This window comes from Trametes versicolor (genome assembly GCF_000271585.1).
Source record: "Trametes versicolor FP-101664 SS1 unplaced genomic scaffold TRAVEscaffold_6, whole genome shotgun sequence".
Lineage (NCBI taxonomy): Eukaryota > Fungi > Basidiomycota > Agaricomycetes > Polyporales > Polyporaceae > Trametes > Trametes versicolor.
The window spans coordinates 2373810-2386610 of NW_007360326.1; the positions used below are offsets into that span (position 1 = coordinate 2373810).

General features: G+C 56.5%; 4 protein-coding genes across 4 annotated transcripts; 2 read left to right on the forward strand and 2 right to left on the reverse strand.

Moving 5' to 3' along the window:
* Positions 1–901: 901 nt before the first annotated feature.
* TRAVEDRAFT_20745 (uncharacterized protein) lies at positions 902–3892 on the forward strand (the record flags this gene model as incomplete). The annotated part of the gene is made up of 5 exons (XM_008039939.1): positions 902–1667; positions 1732–2258; positions 2379–2424; positions 2494–3249; positions 3333–3892. The coding sequence occupies 5 exons, from the start codon at positions 902–904 to the stop codon at positions 3890–3892; spliced, it is 2655 nt and encodes an 884-aa protein (XP_008038130.1).
* A 124-nt stretch (positions 3893–4016) lies between these two features.
* On the reverse strand, positions 4017–6058 carry TRAVEDRAFT_124367 (CyP450 monooxygenase; the record flags this gene model as incomplete). Its single annotated transcript, XM_008040778.1, has 10 exons — positions 4017–4086; positions 4148–4294; positions 4351–4479; positions 4530–4801; positions 4860–4873; positions 4932–5055; positions 5111–5375; positions 5434–5628; positions 5695–5824; positions 5884–6058. The coding sequence occupies 10 exons, from the start codon at positions 6056–6058 to the stop codon at positions 4017–4019; spliced, it is 1521 nt and encodes a 506-aa protein (XP_008038969.1).
* Positions 6059–6763: 705 nt separating this feature from the next.
* Positions 6764–9201, reverse strand: TRAVEDRAFT_168678 (carotenoid ester lipase precursor; the record flags this gene model as incomplete). The annotated part of the gene is made up of 15 exons (XM_008040779.1): positions 6764–7009; positions 7069–7103; positions 7155–7405; positions 7464–7518; positions 7577–7682; positions 7739–8006; positions 8071–8140; positions 8197–8262; positions 8310–8317; positions 8372–8446; positions 8507–8534; positions 8594–8606; positions 8660–8724; positions 8775–8980; positions 9044–9201. The coding sequence occupies 15 exons, from the start codon at positions 9199–9201 to the stop codon at positions 6764–6766; spliced, it is 1650 nt and encodes a 549-aa protein (XP_008038970.1).
* An 800-nt stretch (positions 9202–10001) lies between these two features.
* On the forward strand, positions 10002–12033 carry TRAVEDRAFT_168680 (uncharacterized protein; the record flags this gene model as incomplete). Its single annotated transcript, XM_008040780.1, has 3 exons — positions 10002–10267; positions 10391–10613; positions 10678–12033. The coding sequence occupies 3 exons, from the start codon at positions 10002–10004 to the stop codon at positions 11269–11271; spliced, it is 1083 nt and encodes a 360-aa protein (XP_008038971.1). The 3' UTR covers positions 11272–12033.
* Between the last annotated feature and the right edge of the window lie 768 nt (positions 12034–12801).

The following is a 12801-nucleotide window of genomic DNA, read 5'->3' on the forward strand; positions in this document are numbered from 1 at the left end:
TCCTCGCTCGTTGCCTCGCTCGCTTGGTGCTCCTGATGAAGGCTATCTAGCTGTCTGGTCTCGCGGTCTTCTATCTCGCATGGCGGGGCGCGTCTCGTAGCACATATCGTAGTACCAGTAGCGCGTATGCATAGTAGCACCAACGTCCAGTTGCATGTATGTTTTTGGCTTGGAATATATATCATTTGATTCCCCTGCATCTACCGTGCATAGTACGATCCGGATTGGAAATCAGGAAATATGCTAGCATCATGCACCTTGTCTGCGCGCAGGATGATTGGAAACTTTGGAATATTTGGGGCTTTTGGAATAATCGCGACAGTTGTAAGGGGCTCAACGTCATCCGAGTGATATTATGACGGATTCCAAAGTAGAGATCATTGGGTACCTTACAACCGATTGCAAGTGCATTTTAGCTGGATTATATCACATTGCAAGATCGCGGTCAAATCTGTGATGTCTACGTTGTCACCCACTCTCGTTTGCGCTCGCGGTTTGCCGTCTACAGGATAGGCTCTCTAGATATCTATGATGTACTCTGACCTTCACTATAACTGACATAGCGTGCTAGGAGGAAGGGGCCCGAGTTTGGAATAGATGCAGCCTAGCCAGGCCAGAGATTCTCGGAGCGCCGGCTTGCACTTCTTTGACCTCGACCGCCATCGGTGGCCAGATACATACTTGTCGAATTCTACCTCGCGGGTTGTGATACCGGACTGCCTCAGTATGCTTTTTCTAGACCTTGGGCCCTGGCAAAGCACAGTAGTGACACCTGATTCCCATCTTCAAGGCTGTGTGTGCAACCGGGCACTACTGCGGTGGGCGTGAAGCTCTTATATAGTCGCTCGATCGAACGCGAACCCTACCGCAAGTCCAACACAACGCAATCTCTACGCCCACCATGTCGCTGACCATTCCAGTCGAGACCACCGAGCACATCATCAGTTTCCTGCGCGGAGACATCCCTTCGCTCGCTGCTTGCTCGCTCACTTGCCACGCGCTGCTGTCCATCTCACGCGTCCGGCTATGGCATGAGGTTGTGTTATCCGTTCAGTCGAACGGCTCGCACAGCTCGCGTGCCGAAACGTTCATAGGCGTCCTCGACCGCTCCCCTGCCGTCGCCCCCTACGTGCGCTCTCTCGTTTTGCACCCTCAAGCAACAAAAAACAACCGCCGGAACGCGCCCTTTAAAAGAGCAGCTTTGGCCGCGCTCAGTGCACGACTCCCTGCGCTCCGCTCCCTGCGTGTGCGCGACCTGGTCTTGCAGTCGTTGTACGAGGTGGTACTCATCATCCGCGACTCTCCTACACTTGAAGCGATACTCCTAGACAACGTCGACCAACTTGAGAGTGGGAGGGGCTGGCAGATAGGTTGGCCCCAGCAGCATGTCCCACCCGCTCCCGGACAGACGTGGAAGCTGCGCACGCTGTCCCTCACCGGCGGCTTCATGCACGGCATGGAGGTCGCGCAGCTAGCGAACTACCTGGAATGGGCGAAGGAGTACCTATCGGGGCTCGATTCACTCGACTTTTCCTGCCCCCTGATGCCCAATGGTGCCGGAGGGGCCATGTACGCTCCCGGAATTCCTTCATTTGGGCCGTCCCTACACCATTTTGGGACCCTGCTCTTCGATCTCGAGTCCAACACGAGTATCTGCGCCGAGGGCCGTGAGTCCTCTTACCCAACTGCGTCCCGCACGCGCGAGTACTGACGGCCCCTCCCCATCCACAGGCAAGCATGTGGAACGCATCATGTCGGATTTACCACGATGTGACGCTCTGCGGTCGCTCTCTCTTCATTACGACCGTCGCATGGCGTACATGACGGGCGTGTTCCCCGCAGGGGCATCTAGGACGTCCCAGCCCAGCCATACACCAGCACCGTTCTTCCTGGAGCGCCTTGCAGATGTACTGTCCACGCCCGGCGCCGCCCCGCTCCCGCTGCTCGAAAGCATATCCCTTGTGTTCTACAGCCCGATCTCGTGGATCTCCGGCTTCGAGGCAGCATTCGCGCGCCTTGCAGAGACGCTCGTCGGGGATGCCGACGGATCGATCGTTGGTGCGGGACGAGGCACTGGGGCGAGGCGATACCCGCGGTTCTCTCACTTGCATGTGCGGATCTCAATCCTCGAGATTGTTGGTATACTTTTTGGAGACAAGGGGATAGAGGAGGAGCGCAGGCGGCAGGAGGTGGAGAGACTGAACCTCGTTCTTCCCATGCTGGCGGGATTTGTGCAGGCGGGCGTGGATGTTGAGGTTGTGTGCGATTGACCTCGCTATGTACCTTCGAGGCATGCCGTCACGAGTAGCTTGGCCACACTCTGGAATATACTAATGAATATAGGTAACGACGACGAGGCGCTTTTCGGGGTTATTCAGGGTAGTACCGGCCCGCTGCAAGCAAATGATGGGATGGGTCTCGTGGGTACGGGCGTGCATGCAGACTGCGGCTTCGTTCTGCCTCCGCCCACCATGCTACTAACTCTCCCCGTAGAAACTATCGAACACATATTCAATTTCCTAGCGGACGACCCTTCCTCGCTCTCCGTCTGCGCTTCGACTTGCCACGGTCTAGTCCCCATCGCCAGAACCTGGCTCTGGCAAGAGGTCGCGTTGCCCCTCGATCAGGATGGCGCCTGCTGTCAGCGTACCAAAGCGTTCCTAGGTCTCCTCGACATCGATCCCACAATTGTTCTCTACATTGGCTCGCTCATCCTGCACCCAGAAGAGTACGCACACGCCGGTGAAAATGTGCCCTTCGACAAAATGACCTGGGATATAATCAGTGTACGACTCCCCACCCTCCGCTCGTTGCGTCTGCGCAGCTTGTGCATGGTGTATCTGTATGAAGTGGTTGAACTGATTCGCGATCGACCTACACTGGAAGCACTTTACCTGGAGGACGTCGATCTTGGAGAGTTCCGCGTCAAGGTGCTCGTGTGGCCCCATCTCTCTGAAAGCGCCGTCGACAAACCGCTGCTGCCGTTGTGTGCGCTACGCACGCTGTCCATCGTCGGCGGAGATATGAGCGGAGAGGAAGCTGTTCGACTGGCGCTCTTCCTGGAACAAGCGAAGGGATACATGCCTAGACTCGACTCCCTGGGCTTGTGCTGTGTCATGCCGCACGATTTTGGCCGCTTCAGGAGGCCCCAGGCCGGGCCTGGTATACCACTCTACGGGGCGTCATTGCGCCACTTTGGTATCACTTTCACCGAGCTCCCTGTGAGCTTCGGGCCGGCCTTTGATCATCGTAAGTCTCCTGGATTCCCGCCCCGCCTTGCCGTTTGTGTACTGTCGACGTATAGCTGACTTAGCCTCTCCTCGTTTGCCCAGGCGAGCATATGCAGCCCGTCATCTCCGATATACCCCGGTGCAGCTCCCTGACATCGCTGCGCCTCGGTTACAACTCGCGCTATTCCGTTCTCTACGAGTATGCTTCCCGCGACGGCGACGATGGGTGGGCCAAGCCCAGAGCCCTTACTCAAACACCGTGCTTTCTTGAGCTCCTAGCAGACATGCTGTCGACGCCGGGCCCAGCGCCGCTCCCGCTCCTCGAGAGCCTCTTCATCATGCTCAACAGCCCAGCGGCATGGATAGCCGGCTTCGCCCCGTCATTCGCGCGCCTCGCGGAGGTGCTCGTCGGAGATGCAGATAGTCCGGGAGACTCCAGGGAGGGCAGGACGGCGAGGAGGTTCCCGCGGTTCAATCACCTGAGTCTACGGGTGTCATTCCTTACGATCATCCGGCGGTATTTGGGGACACCGAGCCCGGGGGATCGTGACTTGGAGGCAGATGAACGCGATAGGCAAAAAGAGGTGAGAATAAATGTCGTTCTTCCGATGCTTGCGGATTTCGTGGAGGCGGGTGTGCATGTCGAGATATTGTTTGATTGAAGCCGCAGCGGTCTGCGAATGCATGTCGATGTAATCAATACAGATTCTTGGGTAATCGCGCCCGATTGTGTTAATTTACCATACACGCGCAGAACGCTGGAGACGAGAATCCCACCTCCGGATCCTATGCTCTGACAAGATATGCGGATTCTGCAGAGCGTGACTCTACAATACACTCGAATTCCTCGGGATGACTGGATGTAGCAGTAGTGGTTATAAGTGCGCAGAGAGAAGTTGGATAACGAGATGACGCACGAGATGACAAGGCCGGTTGTCACTTTTGCTTCGAGCTTCACCGGATGCCCGTTCTCGTCTAGCGGCGGTGTGATGTTAAACGCATGCAGTATGGACGCGCACGCGAGGAAGAGCGAGGCGTCCGCCAGGTGGCGGCCAGGACAGACCCTGGTCATATCAAGTTAAGACGTATGCGGACCGCCCTGTTTGGCGTCGCGGCGCACCTTCTTCCCAGACCAAAGATGTACGCGTACGGATCGCGAGCACCGGAGTTGAGTTTGCCATCTTGCAAAAAGCGTTCTGGATCGAAAGTCTCCGGATCTGGGTACACGTCCGGGTCGCGAGAGTATGACCTGACAGCCTCCATCAATAGCATTTAGACATGGGGTTCGATTTCTCGCACCAGAAATTAGAGATAATCATCGCTCCCCTCGGAATGAAGAGCCCGTTGTACTCGTCATCCTCGAGGGCGGCGTGGGGGAGGCCTATTGGGGCGACGACATGCCAGCGAGTAAGCTCCTTCACGATCGCGTTCAAATACGGCAGGCTGCCCCTGTCTTCGAAGTCGGGGAGGCGGGTATGCCCAATGACTCTGTCGAGTTCGACCTGGGCTTTCTTCTGCACATCGGGGTACATCGTCATCGCCAAGAAGAAGGCGCGCAGAGATGCCATAGTCTGCATGTGATGTCTAAGTCAGTGGAATAAATAGGAAGAATCACTGCGTAAGACTGACAGTATCCGATCCCGCTGCGCCAGGAGCAGTTCAGGCAAAGTCCGAAATTGATTGAAGACAGTAGCGACGTACCCATATATGTCGTCATGAGCGCGCCGGCGCATATCTCCTCTTCCTCCGCGGCAGCTTTGGAGTCGAAGTTGGAGGTTCGCTGTAACGTGGCGGATAGCATCGAATCTTTTGCATTCCCGGAAGCCTGTATGACGAAGCAATCAGGAAGAAGATCCATTTCAATGAGCGGGAACACTAACCAAGCGTCGCTTCCCTTCTTCGTACAACGCATACAAAACCTCCTGCGTCCCCTTACGCACAAAGAGCGCGTCGCTTCGGAAACGAGTGCCGGGAAACCAGCTAGGGAGGCGCTGCATGGTCGGAAACAACTCCACCAGATATTTCCCCGGGACTACTGCATCCTCGATTAGGTCGTGCACCGAGTGCAACATGTTGACGTATTTGTCGTCGTCCTTGGAAACTTCGATACCATACCCCACGTTAAGTACAGAGGCCGCAAAGGCGCTGATGAACTCCGTGAGTAGACTGAGCGAGCAGCCGTCGCAGGGATGGCAGGGCTCACTGGTGTATGTGGCGCGAGAAGTCTTTGGGATTATCTAAGAGATTTTGGAGGAGGTCGTGCGCGAACTTGCGGATATGAGGGCGATAGGTAGACTCGAACGTCTTGAGCGAAAGCGTCTGGTGGAAGAACCGTCTATGTGTCCGCCATGCCTGCCCATAACGCATGAGGGGAAGATTGAACTCCGTTAGCGACGTTCTGGATGATTATTTGTGAGCAGCAATCATTGCAAAGGCATCGAGACCCGCGTTACAGGACACGTACAGTCTCGCCATGACGGCGTCAGGCCGATCAGCATAGTTCCTGGACCTCTTGTCCAGGAGCTCGCGCGCAGTGTCGTAAGAATCAATCGCTACGATTGAATGGCCAAGGATCTTTAGGTGTACTAGCGAACCTGTAGGGAAGTATGTTAAATGAGCAATACGGGTGACCGAAACGCCGACGAGTACGTACCGTATCGCGCTGCGAGAGCGCGGAAGCCGCGGCCTAGGTCCGAAGCTGGATAATCGAGAATGTTGCCTATGACGGGGAGACCTCGAGGGCCAGGTGGGAGAGGAAGCCTATGTCTTAAAGGACGTAGGAGAATTCCTACGCAGGCGAAAAATAGGCCGACCCAAAGCCAAATCATAGTGTGAACGTGCTGTGGGCAATCGTGTGTTCAAAGATGAGGGCGGCGATTCTGGCCATCTAGCGTGGTAGTGCGTGTATAAGTACTCCCTGAAGAAGCGCAGCTCTTGAGTTTGATCAGAAAGCCATTCCATGCAGCACGCTGCAGTTTGATCGCAGATAGAGGTGCGACAACGTCAGCTGCGACATGAGCATTCTCACTGTCTGAAGTGCACATGTCTTGTGACAAAGTCAGGTCAGATAGGGTGGCAGATAACCGGCGGGAGAATCTCACTTTGACATTGGATCAGGGCTCCAGCAACCCGTGGCCCTCGAATGGGGACAATGTGCCATTTAGAGCAGCAAGCACGTTAACGATAAACATTTGACGGCGTCCTTGATCCCCCCATTGCGCATGAGGGATGTTATATGGTCGTACATCTAGTGGGTGTTTAGACTTCGCGGTTCATCTTGGTGGTCGGCAGAGTGTCGAAAAAATGCAGCGGCGAATTCGGAAGATGGACGTCCACTGCCAGTGGACGATTGAGTGATCTGCAACAAGGCGCCGCCCAGTGCCTCTCCCGAACCGCTACACCGCCACATCTTGCGTTGCCCGCGAGTTCGATCCCGCCATGGACCAAGCGTTATTTGAGGATTCAACAGCTGCATATTCCTCGGGCCCGACTGGGCATACATCAGCCATCCTATTATGTCTATGCAGTGTAACTCAGAATGGCTGCTCAAGGCTGAGGTCTGTCAAGAACTGGATCGCCCCCTCGCGGAACGTGTCCGTAGTAACCTTCAACGACACATTCCCGTCTACGAACGTGAGCAGCTGCGGCAGCCCCGGAGTGTACTCAGGCCAGTAGAAGTTCCCGGGCGGGCTGTTGGGGTTGAGTGTGTGGACAAAGCGGACGAAGTAGTCCGTCATGTCCCCTGGGCCGAAGATGTTGCCCAGCTCGGTGGAGTGCGCCTAGAGTTATAAAATGACCTGTCAGCGTCGAATTAGCGACAAGGAGAATTTTCGCATACCGCGCCGAGCCCAGGGATCTTGCTCCGCTCACTCACTACAACATTAGGTAAGGGCTAGCTCAAAAACGAGAACGGAGACTGCTCACAATACGATCGCGCAACCTGCTTTCCGGAGAGCTGCTCGAGCATGAACCGACGCGGCCCGTGGAAAATCAGATCTCCTTGGAAAGCAGAAAGCCTCTTGTAGACCGGGTTGAAGGCGAACTGGTCCCCAGTGCCGAAGGGCGAGCCCGCGGCAGGGTCAGCGGGGTATAGCTCCAGGATGCGTGCGATGGTCTCGTTCGAGGCGCGAGGGAAGTAGTTGTTCTTCACGAACTCCGCGAAGTCCTCTTCAGTACTGTGCAAAGAAAGGAGCTTGAGATCACGAATAGACGAACCCTGACGGGAGGACGTACGTGACGTTAGGAAGGGGGGCGAGAGAAAACAGAGTTCCTTCATCTTCGTTCGCGCCTGCGAAGATGTGTGAGTGAGGCTCGCCTACGCGATCGCAAGTCAACGATCGACTTACCATTTATAAAAGGAACATTGGCGATCTTGCCATCGATTGTGAGATTCTCCGTGTTGCCCTTGATAAACACGCCGTCGACATGGGGGAAATACGGTATGTTGAGCGACTAGTTAGACGTCAGTACACACTTCCATACACGCTCCTGGACAAAACAACACTGACATCGGCCGAGAAGATCGTCGACGTCTTGTCCATAGCGTTCACAATCACCTCCGCAGGGACTTCGCGAAGGCAGGCAAGGGGATCCTCCGCAGACGCACAACCCGCCTCGGAGGCGATGAAGTCGAACGTGGGTTGCAGCTCTTCGATGTCGCCGTTGGAGTAGAGAGAGCCAGATTCCATCCATGCCGCGCGGAAGAGCCCTTCCGTGTCTCCGCCGTTCGCGGCCATTTGATGTGCGACGGATATACCACCCGCGCTCTCGCCCCAGCTATGTGTTCAAAGTATGCATTAGAACCTACATGATAGAGACATAGCAAAAGGTGCAAACTTACATCGTAACTTTGGTAGGGTCACCTCCAAAGTTCGAAATATACTTCTGGATCCAGCGCAATGCTTCTCGCTCTGTCGACCGACACGGTTTAAGCAGCTTACAGCACCGCGTGGATAGGTGAACTCACGATCTTGAAGACCAAGGTTGCCCACACCGGCCTCCTTGACCTCCTTACCACCCAGGAACCCAAACGCTGCGTCGACGTCAGTGCTGTCGAGAGGTCACAACGTGAATACTCACCACTCAGCCTGATTGATGTACATATTAGAGACGTGAAAGAAATGAAAATTGTCAAGACGCACCGGTAGTTCATTGCAACGAAAATGACAGGCAGCCCGATCCCAGCAGAGCGGTTGGCGACGACCGCGCCTGGCTCCCTAAAGCGACGAAGAAATGAGTATATGTCGTGGGACGACGCTTGCTACATCGTGACTTACAAGACATTGGATCCCACTTGAAATCCGCCTGATCAATGTGTTTGTAAACCGTATTCATGCGTCGGACACGGAACCGTTTGGGCTTACCTCCGTAAATCCACTGGGCGATATCAATGAGCGACAGTGACAAAAAACGTCATGCGAGCAACTCACGGCTGCTACAGGGAGCTTGGCGTCCGCCTGGGTCCCTGAGGGGACAATGACGTTGATATTAAGGCCTGAAGAACGGTCAACTACACGCATATTTTTGAGACTTACTCGAACTTACAATCTTCGCTCTGAGGGGGACCTGCGCCAGGACCTTCGCTTGCAGTAATAGCTTGAAGAAATTGTCCGATCTCTGATGGAGCACCGCTGGGAACCGGTGGCGCGGGCAGGGCTTGCTGGAAGCATTGATTTCCAATGGCGGTCGCATTGACTATTCCGCTGTACGGCGACACGGGCACGGGTAGCTGGAGTCGCAGCTTTCCCACCCTGCAGGCAAGAAGAGGTCGGTCAAAGCCGTCCCGTGTCAACAATAAAAGGGGATATGCTCACGGTGGCTGGGCGAAAGGTATTCCGAGGAATTGATCGAGGAAACCGTCGCTCGTGCCGACGATGGTGCCTTCGTCAAGCGTCACCGTAGGCACGGTGCTGGCGGCGGCGGCGAGTGCAAGTGGGGTCGCATAGACTAGACGTTTTATTAGAAGAGCCATGTTGTTTTTGACGGTCCTGTGGGGTGCTGGAATGAGCAGCCCTCATCGAGCCACCTTATATAATGGCCTTCGCGCTCTTGTTCGGTAGCGGCACCGAAGCTTTGAGGACTCATTGCTTCGTTCGCCTGGATATAAAGAGATGCGTGGGTCAGTTTCGGGTCCCATCCACTGCGGCTATGCATGGTGACTCGAGTTTACCGTTAGCATTGGTGCGACGCCGGTCGGGTCGGGTTGGAGAGCGTTCACGCAAGCGCGCAGAATAAAGTCCGGTCACCAAGAAGCGGTGTCATTCTAGTCGTCCCATATATATCTCAGCACGCCATTGGGAGAGCCGCGGTAAGAAAAGGAGAGAAGTGCTTACTTGTAACGGCACTGGAGCGGCAGCCGTGAGATTCGGTGCTAGCGTCGCGGAGCCGCTCTGAGGGCATGACTCCGGTAGCTAGTGTATGCTGCATAGCGTCGTCAAAGCCATCGATGTTTTTTGTGAGGCCCATATTTTTCCGTCAAGAGTCTCGCGGGATGATCGCCGTCCAAGCTGTCGATCCTACACACTCGACTGACAACGCTCGGAACAACTCCCAGCGCTTGCGTACCTTCGACAGGGAAGACGGTCTATCAGCGATTGGTACTCAGCTGATACACGATAAGCGGAGTATCAATTGAAACTGACTCCAGCTACGTCGTCTTGTCTTGTCTTACTACCTCATCTGATCTGCATGCCTGACATCATCTTGAACGACATGAATGCATAGACTCTCCCAAGGCGAGGCTGCCAATCTACCTCTATTGCTACCTCCACCATGTCGACCGAGTACGAAGAAACCTGCAGGCATCCTGAGTATTGGTTCTCGGATGGCTCTCTCGTCCTGCGCGCCCATTCTACGCTCTTCCGTGTGCACCAATCTCAGCTCTGTCGAAAGTCTACGTTCTTCCGAGATCTGTTCTCTCTTCCACAACCCAATCCACCACTACCGGAAACTGAGGCTATCGAGGGGTGCCCAGTTCTCGACCTCCACGACCCACCCGCAGATGTCGCAAGCCTGCTGAAAGCGATTTATGATGGTCCGTACGTGTGTTCACACCATGTGCGATTAGACGGCATCTCGTGTATCTAGATACGCCATACCTGCCTCACTGAGTACTTCACCGGACATGACGGCAGAAACTGACGTGCTAATTCCCACACCAGGAGTTTTGACGACAATGGCCGCGATGACTTTGTCGCCGTATCGGGTTTCCTGCGAATTGCAAACAAATATTTGATCGAAGAGCCCATACGCGGAAAGGTACTAGCACACCTTCGCATCGCTTGGCCCTCCACACTGGACGCCTGGGATGCGCGCGAAGACCTCGCGCGAATACACGAGGTCGAGACCGGCATGCTCAAGGGTCACCGGTTCGCCAACCCCATCGTACGCGCTGTTCGCCTCATTGCATGCTCCGACCGTCGCGCTGATTCGCCCTCCGCCAACAAAGGCCGTTATCGCCCTCGCGCGCGAGATCGGCGCGGACGACCTGCTGCCCGCCGCGTTTTACGATCTCTCGCGCTACAGCTACGCGCAGATCTTCGAGCCGAGCCTGGGGGACCCCTTCCACCCAGACGCCTCCCCGCACCCACACCCGCACTCGCACATCCTCGCACCCGACGACATGCAGCGGCTCGCTCTCGGGAAAGAGACTGCACAGCACGCGATCACCGCGCTCATCCAGAACATGGAGTACGCTTCCTCAGAGGCCTCGCGCCACCGCCAATGGCCACGGCAGCCAGCCCAGCCGTGCACCGCGCATCGCCGCTCGCGGTCTGCGACGAACGCGGCCATCGTGTGCGTCACTCCCGCGGCGTGCCGGAGGGACCTGTCCGAGTTGGTCGATCTCGCGAAGCAGCACTACCTCATGGACCGCGAGCGCGGGTGTGCGGATCCGTTATACGTCGCTGAGGAGCTTGGGCAGCTCAAGAGCGCAGAGTTCTCGGACTGCGTCGCGTGCGCGCGCGACTTGGAGGCGTGGGCGGCGCGGGAGCGCGAGCGGCTGTGGAGGGCGATTCCGGATTGGTTCAGGCTCAGACGGTGAGACGGACGGGAGGATAGTGGGATAGGAACGACGTGTATCAATGGCATGGATATGTATTTTTCTTGTGCTGTATGTATGGTAATTACGTAGGGAGTATGATTGTAACTGGTCGAGAAGGACGTCATGACGCAGGACCTGCCTTTAAGATAAAAAAGTAAGGTAGCTGGGTATACGAGCATATTACATACTGGTGTCGGGGTAAGGTAACATGGAGTAGAGAGGAAAGGGGAACCATAAGGTATAAAACAGAACATAAGGGAGTAGTGAACGAAGATGTCGAAAGAGCAATAGCAATAAGTTACAAATCGGCCCCAAAGCAACCAGGGGACCAGGCGGTTACGTAGCGAGCTCAGCCGCGGTACGCAATCGCCCTCACCGCATGCATCCCCTCGTGCCGGACGTGGGTTGCGCCGGACTTCCGATTCAGGCCGTGTTGCGCCTCATGTCCGGGGACGTAGCTTCGAGGGGACTGCGCGAACTATCTCTTTGCGAGGCGGGCGAGTCAGTCTGCGACAGGTCTCGCCCCGCACCTCCGCGCGCCCGCATCGGGCTCCCAGCAGCCGCACGGGTCGGCGTACGCCGGACGTCCCAAGGACTGGCGGCGCGCTGCTGGATGGGGGTGCCGAGCCTCTGGAGAAGCACAGACCCTCGCCTCGCGCGCGGAGAGCAGCGTCGAGGGCTGCCCCGTGGTGTAGACGGCGAGACGCTGCGGAACGCGGTGGGCGAGTGCACGCGATGCTCGACGGGCATTTTGTGTGCGTGCACGCGGGACGGGGAGGGCAAGCGGATTGGGGACGTGGTTTGGGGTGGCTGATCGGAGATCGCGAGCCGGAGCTTCGGCGGGCGTGGTCTGCTGGTGGTCGGTGCCGTCGGGGTAGGCATTGGCGTCGCGTCGTTGTCGTTGTGGGGGAGAGGAGGTACGTCTGGCAGGAGGGGAGCTGCCTGGGGAGTCACCACCGGTGGCGGAGATACAGCGGCCATCGACGCTTGGATCTGCGCCACGAAGCCGCCCACGAAGGGGTCTTCAAGCGGCTGCGCGATGGGCATGCTGACGGCTCCGGCTTCGAGAAGTGGAGCCTCGCCTGCGGGTTTCTCTGGCTGGATTGCACGAGCAGACGGGACGCGCTCGATGTTCGCACGTACGAGCGGATCCGTAGTAGCTGGTCCTGCTGCGATATCCTTCGCCGGGACTTGCGGGCATGGCAGTTGGATGGCCTCCGCGCGGTCAATGTGTGGCTCCGACAACGTGTCTGCGTTGCAAGAGCGCGAAGTTGCTGAAGTTTCCGGGTGCCATGGATCTTCTTGTGCATGGCCCTCCGACGTGATCGGTGGGAGGATTGATGCCGCGTCCAATCCTATCGCAAGAAGAGATGCGACTATCCGCTTCAAGATCCAAGCCTCGAGCGGCGCGTTCTCCACGGCCGTCCGGCAGTGCGAGCATAGTTCACTCGGCAAAGGTTGAGAAAGGCCAACAGACGCGTGCGGGGCCGCCCGCCGGGAACGAAGCCAGCGCGTAATGCTCTTGTAGCA